Source organism: Triticum urartu, chromosome 7A, assembly GCF_056163025.1.
Source record: "Triticum urartu cultivar PI428250 chromosome 7A, HENAU_Tu73, whole genome shotgun sequence".
NCBI lineage: Eukaryota > Viridiplantae > Streptophyta > Magnoliopsida > Poales > Poaceae > Triticum > Triticum urartu.
In genome coordinates this window covers 673,893,864-673,919,684 of record NC_141879.1, presented here as the reverse complement: position 1 = coordinate 673,919,684, position 25,821 = coordinate 673,893,864, and the positions used below count along the sequence as shown (strand labels likewise).

General features: G+C 45.4%; 1 protein-coding gene across 1 annotated transcript; it reads right to left on the bottom strand.

Annotated features, from left to right (window-relative positions):
- Positions 1–366: 366 nt before the first annotated feature.
- On the bottom strand, positions 367–24,694 carry LOC125523923 (E3 ubiquitin-protein ligase SINA-like 10). Its single transcript, XM_048688997.2, has 3 exons — positions 24,611–24,694; positions 24,260–24,528; positions 367–796 (listed from the first exon to the last, which is right to left on the bottom strand). Exons 1-3 carry the CDS (start codon positions 24,692–24,694, stop codon positions 367–369), a joined length of 783 nt encoding a protein of 260 aa, XP_048544954.2.
- Between the last annotated feature and the right edge of the window lie 1,127 nt (positions 24,695–25,821).

Genomic DNA, 25,821 nt, shown 5'->3' with positions numbered 1-25,821 from the left:
GTAAGAATTAAAAAGGAACACACCAATGCATGTAATGTTTCTACTTATCTATATCTAGGAAAAATAGATGATGTGGGATGTAATTAATGAAGAAAGAGAGGAATGTGGTAACATAGCTAGTTACTGTGACATCACACATATCAAGAAAGAGAGGCATGTGGTAACATAGCTAGTTACTGTAACATCTTTATATCCAACAGACACAAAATATCTGTTCGACTGTTGGAAATTACTTTAACTACTGATCTGATGTCGAAGTAATTGCTGCATCGCCACCAAAGCCCACCATCTCTTAACCTAAAGTAGACTGAGCTAACCCCTATATTAGCATATTACTAATATAAACAGAAGGCACTGTAGAATCAATTAGGACATGAGCTTGTCAATCTCAATGTGGAGGGACACCAGCTTAGCCCCGGCCACCAGCTTGGGTGGAACTGTGAAGAAGGTCAGCTCGTGCACGGCGACGTCACCGGGATCCTTGCTGCTTGTCACCTCCATTTCCACCTTGCCGGCGTTGGTCCTGCCTTTGGGCTCCCCCGGCAGGCCGTTCGCCCACAGCTTGGCTACGTAGTGTGGAAGTGGGGACGACCCCGCTCTGACGCAGACGACGGACACAGCGATAGGCATGCCGATGTCGAGAACGCTGCCGACCAAGAAAAATGCGCAGCCATCCTCCTCCGCGAATAGCAAGAGCCGTGGCTCTGACAGTGGCACTTGCAGCTGGAGCACCTTGCCGTACTGGATCCGGTGCATGGGCATGGGATGCATGGTGCTGATGTGGTGGGAGAGCGTGCTACCTCTTGAGCATGCGTTGGTTTTCTCTTGAAGAGGAAAGGGTGATGCAGCAGAGTAGCGTAAGTATTTCCCTTAGTTTTTGAGAACTAAGGTATCAATACAGTAGGAGGTAACACAGAAGTCACCCAGTACCAGCAAAAACAAACAAGAATCTCGCAACCAACGCGATAAAGGGGTTGTCAATCCCTTCACGGTCACTTACGAAAGTGAGATCTGATAGAGATAATAAGATAAATATTTTTGGTATTTTTATGATATAGATTGGAAAATCAAGATTGCAAAATAAATGGTAATAGAAATAGAAAATTGATTTGGAAATAATATGATGGAAGATAGACCCGGGGCCAGAGGTTTCACTAGTGGCTTCTCTCGAGATAGCAAATTCTATGGTGGGTGAACAAATTACTGTCGAGCAATTGATAGAAAAGCGAATAATTATGAGAATATCTAGGCATGATCATTGTATATAGGCATCATGTCCGCGACAAGTAGACTGAAACGATTCTGCATCTACTACTATTACTCCACACATCGACCGCTATCCAGCATGCATCTAGAGTATTAAGTTCATAAGAACAGAGTAACGCATTAGGCAAGATGACATGATGTAGAGGGATAAACTTAAGCAATATGATATAAACCCCATCTTTTTATCCTCGATGGCAACAATACAATACATGCCTTGCTGCCCCTGCTGTCACTGGAAAAGGACACCGCAGCATTGAACCCAAAGCTAAGCACTTCTCCCATTGCAAGAACGATCAATCTAGTAGGCCAAACCAAACTGATAATTCGAAGAGACTTGCAAAGATATTTAAATCATGCATAAAAGATTTTAGAGAAGAATCAAATATTGTTCATAGATAATCTTGATCATAAACCCACAATTCATCGGATCTCAACAAACACACCACAAAAAGAATTATATTGAATATATCTCCAAGAGAATCGAGGAGAACTTTGTATTGAGATCCAAAGAGAGAGAGAAGAAGACATCTAGCTAATAACTATGGACCCGAAGGTCTATGGTAAACTGCTCACACATCATCGGAGAGGCTATGATGTTGATGTAGAAGCCCTCCGTGACCGATTCCCCCTCCAGCAGAGCGCCGGATAAGGCCCCAACAAGGGATCTCACGGGTACAGAAGGTTGCGGCGGTGAAAATAGGGTTTCATGGTGCTACTGAATGTTTTCGGGGTTTATGTGTATGTATAGGAGGAAGAAGTACGTCGGTGGAGCTGTGAGGGGCCCACGAGGGTGGGGGCGCGTCCCTGCCTCGTGGCCTCCTCACTTGTTTCTTGACGCCCACTCCAAGTATCCTGGATCACGTTTGTTCCAAAAATAACTCCCAAAGGTTTCATTTCGTTTGATATTCCTTTTCTGCGAAACACTGAAATAGGCAAAAAAACAACAATTTGCACTGGCCTTTGGTTAGTAGGTTAGTCCCAAAAATAATATAAAAAGGTAAATTAAATCCCATTAAACATCCAAAACAGATAATATAATAGCATGGAACAATCAAAAGTTATAGATACGTTGGAGACGTATCAAGCATCCCCAAGCTTAATTCCTTCTCCTCCTCGAGTAGGTAAATGATAAAAACAGAATTTTTGATGTGGAATGCTACCTAGCATAATTCTCAATGTAATTTTCTTTATTGTGGCATGAATGTTCAGATCCAAAAGATTCAAGACAAAAGTTTAATATTGACATAAAAATAATAATACTTCAAGCATACTAACAAAGCAATTATGTCTTCTCAAAATAACATTGCCAAAGGAAGTTATCCCTACAAAATCATATAGTCTAGCTATGCTCCATCTTCACCACACAAAGTATTTAAATCATGCACAACCCCGATGACAAGCCAAGCAATTGTTTCATACTTTTGATGTTCTCAAACTTTTTCAATCTTCACGCTATACATGAGCGTGAGCCATGGGCATAACACTATAGGTGGAATAGAATGGTGGTTGTGGAGAAGACAAAAGAAGATCGTCTCACATCAACTAGGCGTATCAACGGGCTATGGAGATGCCCATCAATAGATATCAATGTGAGTGAGTAGGGATTTCCATGCAACGGATGCACTAGAGCTATAAGTGTATGAAAGCTCAAAAATAAACTAAGTGGGTGTGCATCCAACTCTCTTGCTCACGAAGACCTAGGGCATTTTGAGGAAGCCCATCATTGGAATATACAAGCCAAGTTCTATAATGTAAAATTCCCACTAGTATATGAAAGTGACAACATAGGAGACTTTTTATCATGAAGATCATGGTGCTACTTTGAAGCACAAGTGTGGGAAAAGGATAGTAGCATTGTCCCTTCTCTCTTTTTCTCTCATTTTTTTGGGCCTTCTCTTTTTTCTGGCCTTTCCCTTTTTCCCCTTTTTTTTATTTTCGCCCGGAGTCTTATCCCTACTTGTGGGGGAATCATACTCTCCATCATCCTTTCCTCACTTGGGACAATGCTCTAATAATGATGATCATCACACTTTTATTTACTTACAACTCAAAAATTACAACTCGATACTAGAACAAAATATGACTATATGAATGCCTCCGGCGGTGTACCGGGATGTGCAATGAATCAAGAGTGACATGTATGAAAGAATTATGAACGGTGGCTTTGCTACCAAATACGATGTCAACTAGATGATCATGCAAAGCAATATGACAATGATGAAGCGTGTCATAATAAACGGAACGGTGGTAAGTTGCATGGCAATATATCTCGGAATGGCTATGGAAATGCCATAATAGGTAGGTATGGTGGCTGTTTTGAGGAAGGTAATTGGTGGGTTTATGGTACCGGTGAAAGTTGTGCGGTACTATTGAGGCTAGCACTACTAGGGAAAACCTTATACACAGAAGATTATCAGTAGCGCGGTTTAAAAATGGGCGCTACTGCTAGTTAGTAGTAGAGAGGGGTATAAAAACCGCGCTACTACTAATTTGATAGTAGTAGTGAGGGGTATAAACCCGCACTGCTACTAAATGGTCTCCATCAATGCCCCCGGGATAGTCCATAGTAGTAGCGAGGGGTATAAAACCGACGCTACTACTAAGTAAGTAGTATTAGGGCAGGTAAGACCCCCACGCTACTACTAAGCGTGTCCACCCCAGCCCGATCCACACTCCCACCCCACCACCACCTCCCACCCCACCAACCGTCCCACACCACCCACCCCTCGTCTGTCTCAAAAAAAAACCACGCAGCCCGATCCAGATCCCCAACCTACTCTACTCTCCCAACCCACTCGCCGCCGGCCTCCCTTCCACCTCCTCTCCTCCGTCCGTCCGCCCCATGCCCCCCGCCATGTGCGCCACGCCGGCGACCGCGCGCCCGCCGCTCCCTGTCTCGCGCCGCTGCCTGCCCCCGCCCCCTCCGCCGCGCACGTACCCGCTCGCCGCGGCGCCAGCGCCTCCTCCGCTATGGCATGCCGCTGCACCGCAGCCTCCTCCCCCGCGGCATCGACGTCGGCGTGGGACTGGACCCTCTGGAGCCGGCACTTCACGGAGTTGGACCAGGCCGAGAGCTACGCGTCCATGCTGTCCTTTCAGCTGGAGGAAGCCGTGGAGGCCGAGGACTTTGTCGAGGTCGCCGCCTTCAAGCACGCCCTCCTCGACGCCACCGCTGCCGACGCCGTCTCCCACGTCATGGCCGAATCAAGGTCCGCTCGCTCGCCGCCACCTCACCGATTGCAACCCTGATTGTTAATACCTAGGGTTTTTCCCCATCCCCTGCTCTGTTCCCCTCACCCATTGTTTTGATCGACCCTCGCAGAGCGCCATCGAGGAGCAGCGCTAGCAGGACGCCTCTAGGCTGATCAAGCTCGCCGAAACTAGCCTGGTGAGCCAAAATTAGCATCTCCAGTATATGTGAAATTGGCTAGTGATGATTCCTCTGTTGTTGGATCTAAATCTGCAGTATATGTGAAATTGGCTAGTGATGATAATTTGACAATACTTTCTATGCCATAAAAAGGGCATCAATGGTTCTCTGCCATAACAGAATAGTTCTAGCATGATTCACCATTCAAAATTGGAGAATGAATAAAAACACTGATTTTATTACAAAGCAACCAAATGAGGACCAAGCACTAGCTTCACATAACAAGCAAGGCAACATAGTTTCCTCCAGGCCCCAACATCAGCTCTATTGTTCAGTTGATCCATTTTCTTTGACAACACAGCCTAGATGGACTAAGCGGCTGATACGAGCTTGGATTCGATCAACATGTCTTGTCAGATTACACAGTACATGTACTATAGAATACAAAATTCAGAACTAAGATCTAGAATACAAACAGACAAATTATTAGAAAGGAATGTACAAAAGGGTATCTAGACAAGCACTAAACAGATTGGATTTTTAAGAAGAAATAAATTCAGGAACATTGCTAAAAGATATTGGATCAACCCATCTAAAAGGATATTTTTTAGCATGTGTTATCCACCAAATCAAAATATCAAAACTTTCCTCAGTGATTTCGAAATTTTCCTCCAAATACATGTCCATCTCTGACTTTGGTAGCGTCTAGGACCTCCTTCTTGACTTGTATTGAGCAGACTATTCTTCCTTCCTTCCTTCTGTCCAAAATCACAACAGCTTCACAACACCTTCAAACCTGTATGTGATGGACATAATAAAAGTTCAGAACAATATGACCCCACAATTAAGAATAGTATGCAAGAACTTAAACAGTTGTATGGTTCCAATTAAGCATAGATGCAATAATAGTTCAATAATAATCAAATAAGCCTGCACTCATAAACAGAACGATTTATTTATAAAGATGTAAGTACATATAGGCTGATGATAATTTGTACATCACATCATCTAGAAGAATAAAAATGCAGAAGGGGAAGGAGAGAGAAATTGGCACTTCATCACTTCGCCGTGTATTGTATCTTATTTAATATTTCCGTCATGGCAAAAAACAACCAAACTGATGTTATAGTTTCTGAATTCACAATGGATACATGGCAGTTGCTACATGCAAATAAGTGAAAGATGTGCACTTCAAAGAAAAAAACTGATGTTATAGTTTCTGAATTCATAATGGATGTCCTGTGTCTTGCACTTTAGAAATAGGTAATTAGAAATGATTAGATTTACAGCCAAGTCTATAGGGATTTCACATTTGGTGATCCATTAAGTGAGCTTTTGACGCCATCGTGCAGCACACATGGTTTTGGTTCGATTCTAACCAATTGCATTTTGTTACATGGAACTTATGAGAAGTACAAGGACCATGGGATGATCTATCTGCATATGATTAGTCCTTTATTTTGAGTTATGATATGTTATGCTAACAATTTTATGGGACTATAGGTTTTGAGATCTTTGCTTTCCCATGGAACCAGTTTGGTGGGCAGGAACTTGGCATTGATAAGGGAATTGTTCAGATTGCTTGCAAGCCGAGTATCTAATTTCTGACAAGGTAAATGTGTGCCTGATACTTCCTCCTTTTTTGGTGTCTCTGTTTCAAGTTGAAAGAAATGATTGCTTTACTGTAAAATGTACACTATGACTACTTCCATAACAGTTACTATATTTAACTGAGGAAAACCAATCCAGCATGTCTTATCTATTCATTGCTACTTTGTATGTGCCTTATGATATGTCCTCGTATATGTCTGGACTGAAATATGAGTTTCTTGGTCCTTCTTATATTATTTTTTATGATCTCAGTCAGCCTCTTTCGCACCCATTGTGTCGAGGACCAATGCCAGTATGTTGATTTTGATGTCATTTGTTTTATGAGTAAATAGAAGTTAACCTGAATATGTGGTTGCATGATTTTCCTGATTTTGTATTTCTTTTGGGCTTTATGTTTTTCTAGGCACTTGTCAAATCTATATGCGTTCTTATATAACTATTCTCTACACTTTTCACTACTAGGAAATAGCTTATAGCTTCAATTGTGCATTATGGCTTAAATAAGAATCTCTGGAAAAAATGTTGCACATTGGCATTTACATGTACCACATTGTTTTTCGTTCCATTCTTCTGAAGAATCTAAAGTTTCTAAACCTTTGTTTGTAATGCTGCAGGGTTCCGGTAGCAACGATGACGGTCGTCGAGAGGTTCATGGACTGGACGGTGTCGTGGCTGCCGATGTACAGAGAAGCGAAGCTGCTGCTCGTTCTCTACCTCTATTACCCCAGCACATGGGTAAGCAGTCGACCAGACACCCCGAGCCCGAGAGATGATCAACATTCAGATATACTTGATTCGATATGTGGCCAATTCTGAATCTGAATCTTAATGATGTTTGGGTTTTAGAGTGCGGGGAGCGGGGCACGTGTACGATGGCTTCCTCCGTCTGCTGGTAGCGAGGCACAAGGATGACATCGACCGGTCCAGTTGGAGCTGAGGGCCAGAGCGAGGGGCGTGACTGCATCTCAACTCAAGGCGGCGGCTGCCGTTAGTCAGGTGTGGCTCTTCGAGGCTATCCAATGTGTTTCGTCGCAGCTGCTGGCCGTGAGATCAGGCCGGGCAAGCGCCGCACATTGACGAGTAGTCCAATTTTCGGATCGGGCCATAACAACTTACCTAGGTAGTTGCTTACGTAACTGTGCGATAGAATGGAATTATACATGAGTTGCTTCTACAATGAGGAACTGGAGAAGATACGACAACCGTGTGATAGAATGAATTTGGTTGATTTTATTATTTTTAATTCCTAATAAGTTAGTAGTGGCGTGGGGATAAAATGGCGCGCTACTAGTATTTAGGATACTAGTAGCGTTGGGACTATAGACACGCTACTACTATTTCATTAGTAGTAGCGCGGTTCGTAATAGCAGTAGCGCGGATTGAACCCTCGCTGCTACTAACAAAGTTAGTAGTAGCGTGGGTTCGACCCACGCTACTACTAACTTTTAGCTGTAGCGCGATACTAGTAACGCGAGTACCCGCGCTACTAGTAGCCATTTTACCCGCGCTGCTAGTAGCCTTTTCCCTAGTAGTGTAGCAATGGTGGAAGGGTGATAGTGTGTATAATCCATGGACTCAACATTAGTCATAAAGAACTCACATACTTATTGCAAAAATCTATTAGTTATTGAAACAAAGTACTACGCGCATGCTCCTAGGGGGATAGATTGGTAGGAAAAGACCATCGCTCGTCCCCGACCGCCACTCATAAGGAAGACAATCAATAAATAAATCATGTTCCGACTTCATCACATAACGGTTCACCATACGTGCATGCTACGGGAATCACAAAATTTATATCTCAAAACATGACTCTAATATCAGAACTACTCAACTAGCATGACTCTAATATCACCATCTTTATATCTCAAAACAATCATCAAGTATCAAACTTCTCATAGTATTCAATGCACTTTTTTATGATAGTTTTTATTATACTCATCTTGGATGCCTATCATATTAGGACTAATTTTATAGCCAAAGCAAACTACCATGCTGTTTTATAAGAATCTCAAAATAATATAAGTGACGCATGGGAGATCAATAATTTCTATAAAATAGAACCACCATCATGCTCTAAAAAGATATAAGTGAAGCACTAGAGCAAAATTTTCTAGCTCAAAAGATATATGTGAAGCACATAGAGTATTCTAATAAATTCTGATTCATATGTGTCTCTCCCAAAAGGTGTGTACAACAAGGATGACTATGGTAAAATAAAAAGCAAAGATTCAAATCATACAAGACGCTCCAAGCAAAACACATATCATGTGGTGAATAAAAATATAGCCTCAAGTAAAGTTAATGATCGATGAAGACGAAAGAGGGGATGCCTTCCGGGGCATCCCCGAGCTTAGGCTCTTGGTTGTCCTTGAATTTTACCTTGGCGTGCCTTGGGCATCCCCAAGCTTAGGCTCTTACCACTCCTTATTCCAAAATCCATCAAATCTTTACCCAAAACTTGAAAACTTCACAACACAAAACTTCAGCAGAAAATCTCATGAGCTCCGTTACTATAAGAAAACAAACCACCACTTCAAGGTACTGTAATGAACTCATTCTTTATTTATATTGGTATTAAACCTAATGTATTCAAACTTCTCCATGGTTCATACCCCCCGATACTAGCCATAGATTCATCAAAATAAACAAACAACACACGAAAAACAGAATCTGTCAAAAACAGAACAATCTGTAGTAATCTGTAGGTTTCGAATACTTCTGTACTCCCAAAAATTCTGAAATAAATTTGTGGATGTGAGTAATTTTTCTATTAATCCTCTGCAAAATAATCAACCTAATTCCACTCTCCGGTAAAAATGGCAGCAAATCTCGTGAGCGCTAAAGTTTCTTTTTTTACAGCAAGATCGCAAAGACTTCCCCCAAGTCTTCCCAAAGGTTCTACTTGGCACAAACACTAATTAAAAGCATAAAACCACATATAAATAGAAGCTAGATGAATTATTTATTACTAAACATGAACGAAAAACAAGAAACAAAAATAAAATTGGGTTGCCTCCCAACAAGCGCTACCGTTTAAAGCCCCTAGCTAGGCATTGATAATTTCAATGATGCTCACATGAAAGACCAGAATTGAAGCACAAAGAGAGCATCTTGAAACACAGGAAAAACACATATAAGTCTAACATACTTCCTATGCATAGGCATCTTATAGGCAAACAAATTATCATAGCAACAAAAACTAGCATATGCAAGGAAGCAGAAAGAAACAATAGCAATCTCAACATAACAAGAGGTAATTTAGTAACATGAAATTTTTTAATCATATTTTCCTATCTCATAATAATGACATGTGGGATCATAAGCAAAATCAACAAAATAGCTATCACATGAACTATTTCCTACATGATCCACATGCATGCAACGTTGACACTCTTCCAAAATAGTGGGATTAACATTAACTAAAGTCATGACCTCTCCATACCCACTTTCAGTATTATTGAAAACACCATTATCAATCTCATATTCATCATGGGGCTTAAATAAATTTTCAAGATCAAAAGAAGAATCACCCCAATCATGATCATTGCAACAAGTAGTAGACATAGAAAAACTAGCATCCTGAAGCTTAGAGTTTTGCATATTATTAGCACAATTGACATCAATAGAATTTATAGTAAAATCATCGCAATCATGCTTTTGGTTCAAGGAACTATCAAGTATGGGTGCAACAACAATAATCTCGTGTTTAACATAAGGAACTATAGCAAATTCATCTCCATAAATATTGGCATCATGGCTATAAGAATAGTAAGCATCATGTTCATCAAGGGATATTTCAGTCAAACCATCGGGATCATAATTATCTATAGATTCATGCATATCATTATTTTCTTCCAAAGCAACGGTCATTCTCTCTATAAATTCCTTAACATAGGCATTGTGAGCATTGTTTTCATAGCAATATTTAAGTATGTCGGAATTTTCAGATTTGTAGAGAGTAATATCATACTTTTCAATCAAAGAAGCAACTTCATGAGCACCCTTAAAAATGACAAATTCTTCAATTTGTTCGATATCATAGTAACTATAAACACCCTTTCCATAAGAAGATAAGATTTCATCATTATTAAACTCACATAGGTAGGGAAGGTGTTTTTTAGGGTTCTTAAAGCAACAAGTAAAGTTGTAAATTTCACGAAGATTCCAAGCATAGCATAGCAAACTATTTATTTGATACCATAAGAGCTTCCCCTTTTCAGACAAACGATGACGCACAAAATGAGCATGCTCATCTAAAGATTTCCCATCAACTATGCTAGTTGGGATTTCAGCACGAGCGCATAAGGATCGAAGATGATCCAAGCAGAATACTTTAAGTGGATACATATTGAGGGAGTCATGGATTAGGGGGTCTCCGGACTATCTCCATTGGCCAGGCCGGACTGTTAGACTATGAAGATATAAGATTGAAGACTTCTTCTCGTGTCCGGATGGGACACTACTTGGCGTGGAAGGCAAGCTAGGCAGTACGGATATGGATGTCTCCTCCTTTGTAACCGACCTTGTATAACCCTAACCCTCTCCGGTGTCTATATAAACCGAAGGGTTTTAGTCCGTAGGACAATAACCATAACATACAATCATACCATAGGCTAGCTTCTAGGGTTTAGCCTCTCTGATCTCGTGGTAGATCTACTCTTGTACTACCCATATCATCAATATTAATCAAGCAGGGCGTAGGGTTTTACCCCCATCAAGAGGGCCCGAACCTGGGTAAAACATCGTGTCCCCTACCTCCTGTTACCATCCGGCCTAGACGCACAGTTCGGGACCCCCTAACCGAGATCCGCCAGTTTTGACACCGACATTGGTGCTTTCATTGAGTGTTCCTCTGTGTCGTCGCTGTTAGGCTTGATGGCTCCTACTATCATCGATAGTGATGTGGTCCAGGGTGAGACTTTTATCCCCGAACAAATCTTCGTATTCGGCGGCTTTGCACCGCGGGCTAATTCGCTTGGCCATCTGGAGCAGATTGAAAGCTACGCCCCTGGCCATCAGGTCAGATTTGGAAGTTCGAACTACACGGCCAACATCCGCGGAGACTTGATCTTCGACGGATTCAAGCCACAGCCGGGCGCGCCGCACTGTCACGATGGGTATGACCTAGCTCTGCCGCCGAACAGTACCCCAGAGGCCGCGCCCGCATCAGCTCCGACCCTTAGCTCAGAGCCAACTGCGCCAATCGAGGACGGGTGGCTAGACACCGCCTCAGGGGCTGCAGTCTCGACGGCGATCGAGCCAAACACCAGCATAATCCTCTGCGCAGCCCATGACTCCAAGGTGCCGGACTCTTTTCCGGACTCCGAACCATCCGCGCCCCTGCCAATTGAATCCAATTGGGCGCCGATCATGGAATTCACCGCCGCGTATATCTTTCAACACTCGCCCTTCGGCGACATTCTGAATTCACTAAGGTCTCTCTCTTTGTCAGGAGAGCCCTGGCCGGATTATGGCCAACATGATTGGGATGCGGACGACGAAGAAATTCGATGCCCACCCACCACCCACTTCATAGCCACTGTCGATGATTTAACCGACATGCTCGACTTAGACTCCGAAGACGTCGACGGTATGGACGACGATGTAGGAGACGAACATGAATCAACACCTATAGGGCACTGGAAAGCCACCACGTCATATGACATATACATGGTCGATACACCCAACGAAGGCAATGGCGACGAGATAGCGGAGGATGACCCCTCCAAGAAGCAACCCAAGCACCGACGTCAGTGGCGCCGCTCTAAGTCCCGCCAAAGCAAAAGTGGTGATACCGGCACAGGAGATAATAACACTCCAGATAGTGCCAAAGACAACAACAATCTCCTCCATCAAGATTTAGAGCAGGAGGATGAAGGAGCCAGCTCTCCTGAGAGAGCGGCAGACGGAGAGGAGGAGGATGATCACATGCCCCCCTCCGACGACGAGGCAAGCCTCGGCGACGATGAATTCGCCGTACCAGAGGATCCCGTCGAACAAGAGCGCTTCTAGCGCTGGCTTATGGCCACGGCAAATAGCCTGAAGAAAAAGCAGCAGCAGCTTCAAGCTGATCAAGATCTGCTAGCTGACAAATGGACTGAAGTCCTCTCGGCCGAGGAATATAAACTCGAGCGTCCTTCCAAGAGTTACCCAAGGCGCAGGTTACTACCCCGACTGGAGGAAGAAGCGTATGATACGGCTGATCGGCCACCTCGTGGCCGCGATAGAGAGGCATTCCAGCCAAAAGCTCAGCCTCCACCCCAACGCCATTCAAATAAAAAGGCATGGGGAGATACGCCAGACCCACGAGACATATTGGAGGACAAGGCAAAGCATTCAAGATTGATCTACGGATCACGAGGGTGCACCACTCTGCGAGACGACAAACGTCACGCCGGATACAGTAAAAGCAAATCCGGCCGGGCCGAACACAGCGGGCAAGACCCATTCGAGCTGCGTCACGATATAGCCCAATACAGAGGCGCCGCACACCCCTTATGCTTCACATACGATGTAACGGAACATCAATTCCCAGAAGATTTCAAACCTGTAAATATTGAATCATACGACGGCACAACAGATCCCACAGTATGGATTGTGGATTTCCTCCTCCACATCCACATGGCCCGCAGCGATGACTTACACGCCATCAAATACCTCCCACTAAAGCTCAAAGGACCAGCGCGGCATTGGCTTAATAGCTTGCCAGCGGACTCCATTAGCTGTTGGGAAGATCTGGAAGCCGCATTCCTCGACAACTTTCAGGGCACTTATGTGCGACCACCAGACGCAGATGACTTGAGCCACATAATTCAGCAGCCAGAAGAGTCGGCCAGGCAATTCTCGACTCGGTTCCTTACAAAGAAAAAACAAATCGTCGACTGTCTGGATGTGGAGGCCTTAGCGGCTTTCAAGCACAACATCCGAGTCGAGTGGCTAGCCCGGCACCTTGGTCAGGAAAAGCCGAAATCTATGGCAGCTCTCACGACGCTCATGACCCGCTTTTGTGCAGGAGAAGACAGCTGGCTGGCTCGCAGTAATAACATATCAAAGAACCATGGTACCTCAGATACCAAGGATGGCAATAGCAGGTCACGTCGCAACAAGCATAAGCGCCGCATTAACAGCGAAAATACTAAGGATACGACAGTCAATGCCGGATTTAAAGGCTCTACACCCGGTCAGCGAAAAAAGCCATTCAAACAAAGTACGCCAGGTCCGTCCATCTTGGACCGTATACTCGATCGCTCGTGTCAAATACACGGCACCCCAGACAAGCTAGCCAATCACACCAATAGGGATTGTTGGGTGTTCAAGCAGGCCGGCAAGTTAATTGCCGAAAACAAGGACAAGGGGCCGCATAGCGATGACGAGGAGGAGCCCCGGCAACCGCACACTGGAGGACAGAAGAGGTTTCCCTCGCAAGTGCGGACGGTGAACATGATATACGCAACCCACATCCCCAAGAGGGAGAGGAAGCGTGTGCTCAGGGACGTATATGCGTTGGAGCCAGTCGCCCCAAAGTTCAACCCTTGGTCCTCCTGTCCGATCACCTTCGATCGCAGGGACCAGCCCACTAGTATCCGTCATGGCGGATTCGCCGCACTGGTCCTAGTGCCAATCATCGACGGATTTCACCTCACTCGAGTCCTTATGGACGGCGGCAGTAGCCTGAACCTGCTTTATCAGGACACAGTGCGCAAAATGGGTATAGACCCCTCAAGGATCAAACCCACGAAAACAACCTTTAAGGGCGTCATTCCAGGTGTAGAGGCCCATTGCACAGGCTCAATTACACTAGAAGTGGTCTTCGGATCCCCGGATAATTTCTGAAGCGAAGAGTTAATCTTCGATATAGTCTCGTTCCGCAGTGGTTATCATGCGCTGCTCGGGCAAACCGCATTCGCTAGATTCAATGTGGTACCGCATTATGCATACCTCAAGCTCAAGATGTCAGGACCTCGCGGAGTTATTACAGTCAATGGAAACACAGAGCGCTCTCTCCGAACAGAGGAGCACATCGCGGCCCTCGCAGCAAAAGCGCAAAGTAGCCTCTCAAGGCAATCAACCAGTTCGGCGCTTCAAAGCTCGGACACCTTCAAGCGCGCTCGGGGCAATCGGCAAATAGACCGCCTGGCGCGATCTAAGCTCGCGTAGCAATATGGCGGCCACCCCAATCCCATCCCAACAGCGATATTCGTGCCGCGCGTACATAATTACACATTAAAAATACCATGGGCACAGGTGGGGAGGGGGGCACAACTACGGCACGCCCCAAAAACGCGGCCTAAACCGCACTAGGGGCTTCCCGTTTGGTTCTTTTTCTTTTTCTTTCAGGACCTTAATCTCTGCAAACACTGTCTGGCAGAACTATTGCCGAACACATGATGCAGCAACCAAGGAGGCAGACAGCTATGTTATACCACGTAATTCCCAGGTTGATTACAGCAACGAGCGAAATATTCGATTTCATATCATTCCTCAGCTTGCCCTTGGAAGGGACATAGTCCTACTCTTTGCTCATCGCACTATCTGTATCACTCTGCTTTAACGCAATTTTTCATTAAACAATGCATGATATTACGACTATTATTGCATTCTTGTTATATATATATATGTGTGTGTGTGTGTGTGTGTGTGTGTGTTCATTAATGACGCCTTCCAACCGTACACTCTGGTACGGCCAATACACCAGGGGCTTACGTACCCCACAATGCGGTGTGAAAAGTCCGAACATTTTCACAAGTGCGGCACCCCGAACTTATAGCATTGTATGCATCAGGTCCGAATCATGTCTTTGGTCAAATGTTGGGTTTGCCCGGCTCCTATGTTTTGGTACCTTACGTTCCGCTCTATCGGCTAAGGTAGCGCTAGGAGAACTACTGCGATTGTGCCCCGGTTCTGCCGGGCTGAGCACCTCAGTAGAGAAAGCTAAAACTGACTGTCATGATAAGGCGAGAGACTGGTCGCTGTTCGGCGAGGTTTTTCGAGTCACTAAAGACTTATGCCGCTTAGGGCGAGGGGCCGGCCCTGTCCGGCTTACAGGCGTGTATCGCACCCCGAATTCGGCCTTCCGAATACCAAGGGTTTCGCCGAAATTTAAAATTATAGAATTCTATGGCTAAGTGAGAGTGATAAAGCATTATTAGTCCGGTTGCCTTGTTCGTTGTGCTGAGCACCTCCCTCGAAGGACCCAAACATGGGAACAAGAGTGCTCAGGTTTATCCCGAACACCCCAGCACTCGTGGCATGGGGGCAGAAGCCGAGGACTAGCCATCTCTCAGATTGGATAAACAGCCAAACAGAAGGTAATATTTTAAATTCAAACAAGCGTTGCATAGCGCATATGAAACATGTTTTCATAAATACAGGATAAAACAAGCAAGTTTACTCAAATATTACATCTTTTGAACACTCATCCGCGATGAGACGGGCACTCGGCAAAACACCCTTGTAATACATCTCGGGGTGGCGGTGCTCCTTGCCCTCCGGTGGCCCCTCCTGGATCAGCTTCACGGCGTCTAGCTTGACCCACTGCAATTTCACACGGGCGAAAGCCCGGCGTGCACCTTCAATGCAGACAGATCGCTTGACGACCTCCAGCCACGGGCAGGCATCCACAAGCCACCTCACCAGGCCGAAGAAGCTATTCGGAAGAGCGTCGCCAGGCCACAGCCGGACTATAAAGCTCTTCATGGCCTGATCGGCCGCCTTATGTAGCTCGACCATCTGCTTCAGCTGGTCGCTCATTGGCACTAGATGTTCGGCCTCAGCATACTGAGACCAGAACAGCTTCTCCGCCGAGCTTCCGTCCTCGGCCTGGTAAAATTGTGCGGCATTGGACACACTGCGGGGCAAATCTGCGAATGCTCCTGAAGAGCTCCGGATCCGGGTAAGTAATCGATAATTTACTTTTACATGCTTGCTTTGCATATAGAAAGACTTACCCGCCGCTATCTTCTTCATCGCGTCGATCTCTTGGAGGGCCTTTTGGGCTTCGGCCTTGGCACTCTTTGCGCTCTCAAGGGCCGCGGCAAGCTCAGACTCTCGCGTCTTTGAGTCAAGCTCCAACGCCTCATGCTTTGTCACGAGAGCCTGGAGCTCTTGCTGCACCTCGCCCACCCGAGCCCCATGCTTCTCTCGCTCGGTGCGATCCATGGCCGCTGTATCTTCGGCCTTGGTTAGCGCTTGCTTCAGGGTCGCCACCTTGGTCGTGGCCCCTGGCAAACATACAATGATCCTGTCATTTTGCAATCGCGTCCTTTTTATATATACATTTCTATAGACAGGGTATTACTTACCCTTGTTCTCCTCGAGCTGCCTCTTGACAAGGCCGAGCTCTTTCCTGGACCCCCCGAGGTCCTGCTTCAGCACGGCGACCTCCGCAGTCAGTGCGGCGGACGCCAGCAGCGAAGCCTGCATACGCATATTGACATACTTATATTAGACTCCTGCGATATTATTTGGTCCTCTGTTCGGCTTTTCTTTGTGAACACCGAACAAAGCATCAGGGGCTACTGTCTATGCGGTAATATTTCTACTACATTTTAAAACACTTACCTCAAAGCCTGTTAGAAGGCCGGCACATGCTTCAGTCAATCCGCTCTTGGCGGACTGAACCTTCTGGATCACCGCACTCATGATAGTGTGGTGCTCCTCGCCGATGGAAGCGCTGCGAAGCGCTTCTAGCAGATTATCCGGTGCCTCTGGATGGACAGAGGTCACCGGCACAGGCGTCTTGCCCCTCTTAGAAGGAGGCCGCGTGCCCGAGCCCGGAACCGCTGGAGGGTCCAGAATGGTGTTCGGCTAAGGGCCGAACTCGGAGCTCTCGGTGGCCCCGTCCCCTCGGCTCCCGGAGTCCGGAAGGTCGCCTTGAGGCACCTCTAGGACTGTCTCCCCTCGATTCGGTGCCTCTTGAGACAACACCTCGGCGTCGTCGGCAGGATGAGGGGAGGTGGCGGTCGGGACTGGATCGCTATCCATGTCCGACAAGCCCAAGGAGCCGTCCGATGATACATCGATACTAGCTCGTGGCGGCCTGCATAATTGCGTTCGGCGTTAGGGAAAGCAGTGCGACAAAGGAATCCTAGGAGTTACTCTGGTATCCAAATACTTACGATCTCCCCGGGGGCTTGACCCTGGGCAACCACTCGCCTTCGCCTTCGTCGGTGGCGATGGAACTGTCCGGAAGGAGAGTCCTTCCCTTCTTGGACCCTCCGGCCTCCCCGGTTGGGGCGGCCTTCCTTTTCTTGTCTCCCCCAGTCGGTGGGGGAGCATCTTCTTCTTCTTCTTCCTCGTCTTCGGGGGAAGAGAGCGCCGCAGAGTCATCAGATGGTGAGTCCGATGACGCCTGGCGCCGGGAACTCTTTCGGGTTCCCTTGGCCTTCTTGGTCTTCTCCGGCACCTTAGGGGCCGCAGTCAGCATCTTCGCCAGAAGAGCGTCTGCGGGGTCTTCGGGCAAAGGAGCCGGACAGTCGTTCTGTCCGGCCATCTTCTGCCAGTCCTGTCAAAGGTACGGGAGTTTAGATCCCGCATAGAGTCAATCTATATAAAAATAATTATACTGTGAAAGGTAAAACAACTTACCGCACTGGCTTGGCGCTTCGCGCTGAATCCGCGATCCTCAGTAATAGGGGGGACCTCGGCACTTTTGAACAGCACCCTCCAGGTGTCTTCATGAGTTGTGTCGAAGAGCCTATTTAGAGTTCGGTGTTGTGCCGGATTGAACTCCCACAAGTTGAACTCCCGTTGTTGGCACGGGAGTATCCGGCGGATGAGCATAACTTGGAGTATGTTGATGAGCTTGAGCTTCTTGTCCATCATGTTGTGAATACATGTTTGGAGTCCGGTCAGCACTTTCGAACTACCCCAGGACAGGCCCTTTCTCTTTCCAGGAGGTGAGCCGCGTGGGGATGCCAGACCGGTACTTGGGGACCGCTGCCCATGCAGGGTCGCGCGGCTCGGTAATATAGAACCACCCCGATTGCCACCCCTTTATGGTTTCCACAAAGGATCCCTCGAGCCATGTTATGTTGGGCATCTTGCCCACCATGGCGCCTCCGCACTCCGCCTGGCGGCCGCCCACCACCTTCGGCTTGATATTGAAAGTCTTCAGCCATAAGCCGAAGTGGGGCTTGATGCAGAGGAAGGCCTCGCACACGACGATAAACACCGAGATGTTGAGGATGAAGTTCAGGGCCAGATCGTGGAAATCCAGGCCGTAATAAAACATGAGCCCCCAGACGAAGGGATGGAGAGGGAATCCCAGTCCGCGGAGGAAATGGGTGAGGAATACTACCCTCTCATGGGGCCTGGGGGTGGGGATGAGCTACCCCTCATCTAGGAGCCGGTGCGCGATGTCGTCCGGCAGGTATCCGGCTCTCCTCAGTTTCTTGATGTCTCCCTTCGTGACGGAGGAGACCATCCACTTGCCTCCCGCTCCGGACATGATTGGAGAAGGTCGAGGTGGGAAGTGTGGACTTGGGCGCTGGAGCTCAAGTGTGCGAAAACGGATGGGTAAGGGAGGAACAAGGCGTGGATAGAAATGTGAATCCTTATCCCTTTATATGGGCGGACGAAACTAAGCGTCCCCACTTGCCTGGTAAAACTCACTTATCCCCCAAGCACCGCAATTGATGGCGCGGTTGGGTTACCCACGCCCGTATTGATGAGAATCCCGTAATAAGGGGACACGATCTCTGCTTTGACAAGACGTGTCGAAAAACTTCCTCGCGTTATGTGCGGGGCTGGTTAAAAGAAACGGTTCGAATAATCACCGGGCCATGACGTAACGTCATGCTGCCAAAACAAACCAGCAAATTAGATCTGCGAAAATATTATTCTCTCTATGGTGGAATGTGGAACTTATTTTGCAGGGTCGGATACTATCCTCGTATTCAAATTCTTCTACGGTGTATTCGGAGAAGGAACCCGCCTTGCAATGCCGAAGACAATACTGCACGCCGGACTCATCGTCATTGAAGCCTGGTTCAGGGGCTACTGAGGGAGTCCTGGATTAGGGGGTATCCGGACAGCCGGACTATCTCCATTGGCCGGACTGTTAGACTATGAAGATACAAGATTGAACACTTCGTCTCGTGTCCGGATGGGACTCTACTTAGCGTGGAAGGCAAGCTAGGCAGTACGGATATGGATATCTCCTTTGTAACCGACCTTGTGTAACCCTAACCCTCTCCGGTGTCTATATAAACCGAAGGGTTTTAGTCCGTAGGACAACAACCATAACATACAATCATACCATAGGCTAGCTTCTAGGGTTTAGCCTCTCTGATCTCGTGGTAGATCTACTCTTGTACTACCCATATCATCAATATTAATCAAGCAGGACGTAGGGTTTTACCTCCATCAAGAGGGCCCGAACCTTGGTAAAACTTCGTGTCCCCTGCCTCCTGTTACCATCCGGCCTAGACGCACAGTTCGGGACCCCCTACCCGAGATCCACCGGTTTTGACACCGACACTAACCCTCCCCGGTGTCTATATAAATCGAAGGGTTTTAGTCCATAGGACAACAACCATAACATAAAATCATACCATAGGCTAGCTTATACGGTTTAGCCTCTCTGATCTCGTGGTAGATCTACTCTTGTACTACCCATATCATCAATATTAATCAAGCAGGACGTAGGGTTTTACCTCCATCAAGAGGGCCCGAACCTGGGTAAAACATCGTGTCCCCTGCCTCCTATTACCATCCGGCCTAGACGCACAGTTCGGGACCCCCTACCCGAGATCCACTAGTTTTGACACCGACACATATCAATAGATCTTTTTGCAAGCAAAGATGTAAGCAAATAGAAGGCACATGGAAACACAAACAAAAAGACATACAGAAAGAAGGCGAATAAAAGGCAAAGGTTTTCGAAAATCATTTTAGAAGTGGGGGAGAGGAAAACGAGAGGCGAATGGCAAATAATGCAATGCGAGGGTTAAGAGTTTGTGATGGGTACTTGGCATGTCTTGACTTGATGCAACCTCCCCGGCAACGGTGCCAGAGATCCTTCTTGCTACCTCTTGAGCATGCGTTGGTTTTCCCTTGAAGAGGAAAGGGTGATGTAACACATTAGCATAAGTATTTTCCTCAGTTTTTGTGAACCAAGGTATCAATCCAGTAGAAGGTAACACACAAGTCACCTAGTACCTACACAAACAAACAAGAACCTCGCAACCAACACGATAAAGGGGTTGTCAATCTCTTCACGGCCACTTACGAAAGTGAGATCGGATAGAGATAATAAGATAAATATTTTTGGTATCTATTATCTATTATCTATTATCTATTATTTAATTAAAACAAGAGGCAAACAAGCCATCACGTTCTTCCACATATATTAAATTATCTTGATCGTCAATTTTATATATTAACGGTGAAGATTTAAAAGATATAACGTTACATACAAATAAAGTTATACACAAACAATTGGCATGGCACGTAAAGATTGTTTGGCAGGTCTGTCATACAAGTCACGTGTTTTTTCTATTAAAAAAAGTTTGTCCGAGACAATGATGAGACGTGAACGTCAAGTACGGCTGCCATATAAAAGTGCAGCTGCCTTTTAAAGTAGGCTGCCCGCTTCCATTAATGAACACGGCTTCCAAACAGCTGAAAAAAATGCGGCTGCCATATAAAAGAGTCTGATCACCCAGAGTCCGATTGCAATACTACTATGTTGCCATCTATGATTTGAAAAAAAATAGAATCTGATTTTAGCAAACTAATCAATTCAGACTCTTTTTTACATTAAACGAAAATCTCTATAAGAGGACATTAGCAGTTCACGTTGGGATAACAAACTTCTTTTAACCACAGTTCCACAAAAAAACATATTTTATCCACAAGAAAAGGAAACTTTCTCTACCGACGTGAAAAAGTACATGTGTACATACATATCATAAATTCTGGGACCTAAAAATTAGCAATAAAATTTTGCTTAATAAGAAGTATGCATACAATAGCATGTTAGAGGCAAAACATCATCACTGGACAACTGATACTCAAAATACGTGAACATCTAAGTGCCAAAAAAATATTTATATTCTCGCAAGTTTTTTTAGAGATAATTAGGACGTCTGATCTAATTACAATGATTTTTTGAGTTGCTAATTAAAATCATTGGTATTATATATTGAGCATTTTTTCACTAAAAAATAGTCTGAGTAGGATCGTGAAAGCATATACTGTACGACAGCAACCATGGTGTTCGCCCGATCAAAGCATGCGCTAAACTAAACAGAGCATACTCAATACGGCCATGGCGCTCGGATGACCAGATAATGGAAGGCACGGCAGGCAACAACAATCAAAGGCAAGAACCAACAGATACCATGCGTACACACTTGCCAGCTTCCTCATGTACGGAATATTACAATTTCATTTGAATGTGTCACTCGAACATATTCCTGGATTCTAAAGACTACTAATTAAAAGTGGCATCCCACGGGGGTCGTGGGCAATGATGATGCAGATGAACCAACAGATACGTACATATGTTCAAACAAAAAAAAACAGATACGGACATGCTCTTGCCTTAACGTTGCATGCTTGGTTGAATAGCATCAATTGGGAAGTCAATACATACGTGAAATTATAATATTTCTATCAATAATGTCCAAACCACTAATTCAAAAATTAGCTTCTAACTATGCCTTCCGTCATATATAGACATGGAATTTTTCCTATAAGTACGACGACTATCTATGGATATATAATGTTATTTTTGTCAATATAGCGGTCATCTTTTGTAGATCCCAAATACCTCAAATACACAGTAATAATAATATATAAATTTAACACTGGCAAGGAAAAGTGTTGCAATCATGAGGTAGGATACGACTTATAATGACACTAATGAAGCAACCATGTTACTTCACAGATGCTAAAATATCTCCATCTTGGATCATATTGGTTGATTTTAGAAATCAATAATAAATACAGCTCTTATTATGTGGACAAGGGGTACCACTCCATTTTAGAAATTCATAGGTCTGGCTAATTTCATGGAGATATAAACAACACACTTCTGTTACATGTGTAGAAAATAGACCTCTTCTTATCCAAATATCCAAATTAGTAGTTAATAAAGGAGAAGTTGATTTATAAAGGAAATCCAAAAACTCAAGAAGTGAGTCCTCACAAAATGAGTAGAAAAGAATTGGGCTTGAAAGAAGTTTTGCTACACATCTTCTAACGGTAGTTCTGACATTTAACAATGCAGGATGCCCATGTTCGAATAAGATTCAGATTCCCACGGCCACATAGTTCTTTTTAGTACTAATAATTTCATAGGAAAAGTGGGAGAAATTCTTTGGAGACACATGATGTTAGGATATGATATATTTAGTCAGTGGCGGGATTGAAAATGATGACCATGTCTACATTGCCATTGCCACTGTAAACATGGGCTGCCAGTAGAGGTCCAAAAGTATGGGTAGATAGGCATATAAAAAGTATAAAAAATGTTAAAAAAATATTTGGGGAAAAGTCGACATTGTTTGACGAGAAGGAGTGGAAAATGGAACGTGGAAATTATTATACATATATATAGTCTTTCCCTGGCAAAACATATTGAAAAATACTACTGGTGAATAATACAACATTTATGTGAAACGCATTTACAATAGCCTCTATCATGATAGGCATACCAAATACATATAATAAGATGTAAACTATCTAGCTGCGCAAATGCGCGGGTCACCACGCTAGTTTCTATGATATAGATTGGAAAATAAAGATTGCAAAATAAACGCTAATAGAAATAGCAAAGTGATATGGAAATAATATGATGGAAGATAGACCCGGGGGCCATAGGTTTCACTAGTGGCTTCTCTCAAGATAGCAAATTCTACGGTGGGTGAACAAATTACTATCGAGCAATTGATAGAAAAGCGAATAATTATGAGAATATCTAGGCATGATCATTGTATATAGGCATCACGTCCACGACAAGTAGACCAAAACGATTCTGCATCTACTACTATTACTCCCCACATCGACCGCTATCCAGCATGCATCTAGAGTATTAAGTTCATAAGAACAGAGTAACACATTAGGCAAGATGACATGATGTAGAGGGATAAACTCAAGCATTATGATATAAACCCCATCTTTTTATCCTCGATGACAACAATACTATACTTGCCTTGCTGCCCCTGCTGTCACTGGAAAAGGACACCGCAAGATTGAACCCAAAGCTAATCACTTCTCCCATTGCAAGAACGATCAATCTAGTAGGCCAAATCAAACTGGTAATTCAAAGAGACTTGCAAGTATAACCAATCATAAACCCACAATTCATTGGATCTCGACAAATATACCGCAAAAAGAATTACATTGAATAGATCTCCAAGAGAATCGAGGAGAACTTTGTATTGAGATCCAAAGAGACAAAGAAGAAGCCATCTAGCTAATAGCTATGGACCCGAAGGTCTGTGGTAAACTACTCACACATCATCGGAGAGGCTATGGTGTTGATGTAGAAGCCCTCCGTGATCGATTCCCCCTCTGGTAGAGCACCGGAAAAGGCCCCAAGATGGGATCTCATGGGTACAGAAGGTTGCGGCAGTGGAAATAGGGTTTCGTGGTGCTACTGGTTGTTTTCGGGGTATATGGGTATATATATATAGGAGGAAGAAGTACGTCGGTGGAGCTACGAGGGGCCCATGAGGGTGGGGGGCGCGCCAACCCCCCTAGCTGCGCCTCCCTGCCTCGTGGCCTCCTCCTTCTTTCTTGACGCCCACTCCAAGTTTCCTGGATCACGTTTGTTCCAAAAATAACTCTCCTGAAGGTTTCATTCCGTTTGGATTCCGTTTGATAGTCCTTTTCTGCGAAACACTGAAATAGGCAAAAAAAATTGCACTGGGCCTTTGGTTAGTAGGTTAGTCCCAAAAATAATATAAAAAGGTAAATTAAAGCCCATTAAACATCCAAAACAGATAATATAATAGCATGGAACAATCAAAAATTATAGATATGTTGGAGACGTATCAGAGCGCTGGCGGCGGGCCTTCATAGCCGTAGACGGGCACGTGGCATTTGAAGGGCGCTAGCGGACACACGCTCCGGTGATCGGCGAGCTTGTGGTAAGTGACGTAGAGCCCACAACCATCGTGTGGGCACTCAACCCTCGCCGAGGAGAGGACGGCGTGCACCACCGTGTTCCGCACATTGAAGCCACCACCGCGCTCGCACTTCTGGCACTGTCGCTGGTTCCCGGGGCGCTCGACACGGCAGTCAGCGTAGGCCAAGTGCCCTCCCTTGCACTGCACAAATCAATCGAACATCACATCAATCAAGAAACCTGCACCTTGCTCGATCAACCGAACGGAGGAGGTTTATTCGAACCTCATACACTGGAGGCTTCAAGGGGCAGAGGCACAAGGGGTAGTGGAGCAAGGTGAGGTCCATCGAGACCATAGAGAGCTCCATCGTCGGGTCCTGTTCCGTTTGCACGATCTCACCCTCCTCGGAATTCCGCCCTCCTCGTGCACAACCATCTCTCGCTTTATTACAAAGCTTTACCGTCACATATTCATACTACTTCAAGGTGCATTAAATCAACACATGCAAGTATCAAAAGGAGCGTCACGGCATGCATGCATGCGTTTTTATTAATGCATCGGTAAACGCAAATTATTGAAATATATCAAGTGCAGTGCTTTGATGTGTCGCGTCAACTTGTACAAGACCGAGAAGTTTGATTACTATAACGCCCTATCGCCTTAACCGCACCTGCCTTTTGTTGCATGACAGGTGGGTCACCCTCCTGTTGGGCCCACCTGTCATACACGCAAAGGCAGGAGCAGTAAGTCAATGAAGCTGCATCCACTACAAAAAAACACTTCCGTGATGATATGTGTTTGTCACAGTAGGTCGCTTTTTTGTCATGCATGTACATCCATGACAAATTTATGACAGAATCAAGATAGTCATACCTGTGCTGTCGTAGAAGTGTTCCATGACATTACCAAAATTATCATCACGGAAGTGTCCACTTCCATGACGATAAATCGGGCGTCACTGAACTGCTTTCGTCAAGGGTGACCGACACGTGGCATCCACCGTAACGGAGCGCCATTAAGCTATCGGGTCGGGTTTTGGATCCGATAACCCGTTAACAGCCCCAACCAATGGGAAATTTCCACGTGTAAATATCTTATTGGCCGGACGAAACAAGTGTCAGCTCGTCAATGGGTCAGATAGGCGCCTATGATACGTCGACACATGGCACGGCCCAACAGAGGCCCATTCCTGTGAAAAGGCCGACCCGTTTGACTTGGTCAAAAGCTGGCGGGCCGGCCCATGGAAAGCCTGTTAACGGCCTGTTCAAATATAGCCCATTTACAGCCCGCTAACCCAAGACCCGTTACGCCCTATCCGAATTAGGCCCAGTAGCGTCATCTGGGCCATCCAATATGATTCCAGCCCGTTTTCACTTCTGGCCCATGTATGGCCCATGACGTCTTTCGGCCCATATGAGGCCCTATGTAACTCTTGGCCTACTAACGGCCCGTGGTGAAACTGGCCCGTAATGAACAGTGTATCACTTTACATCC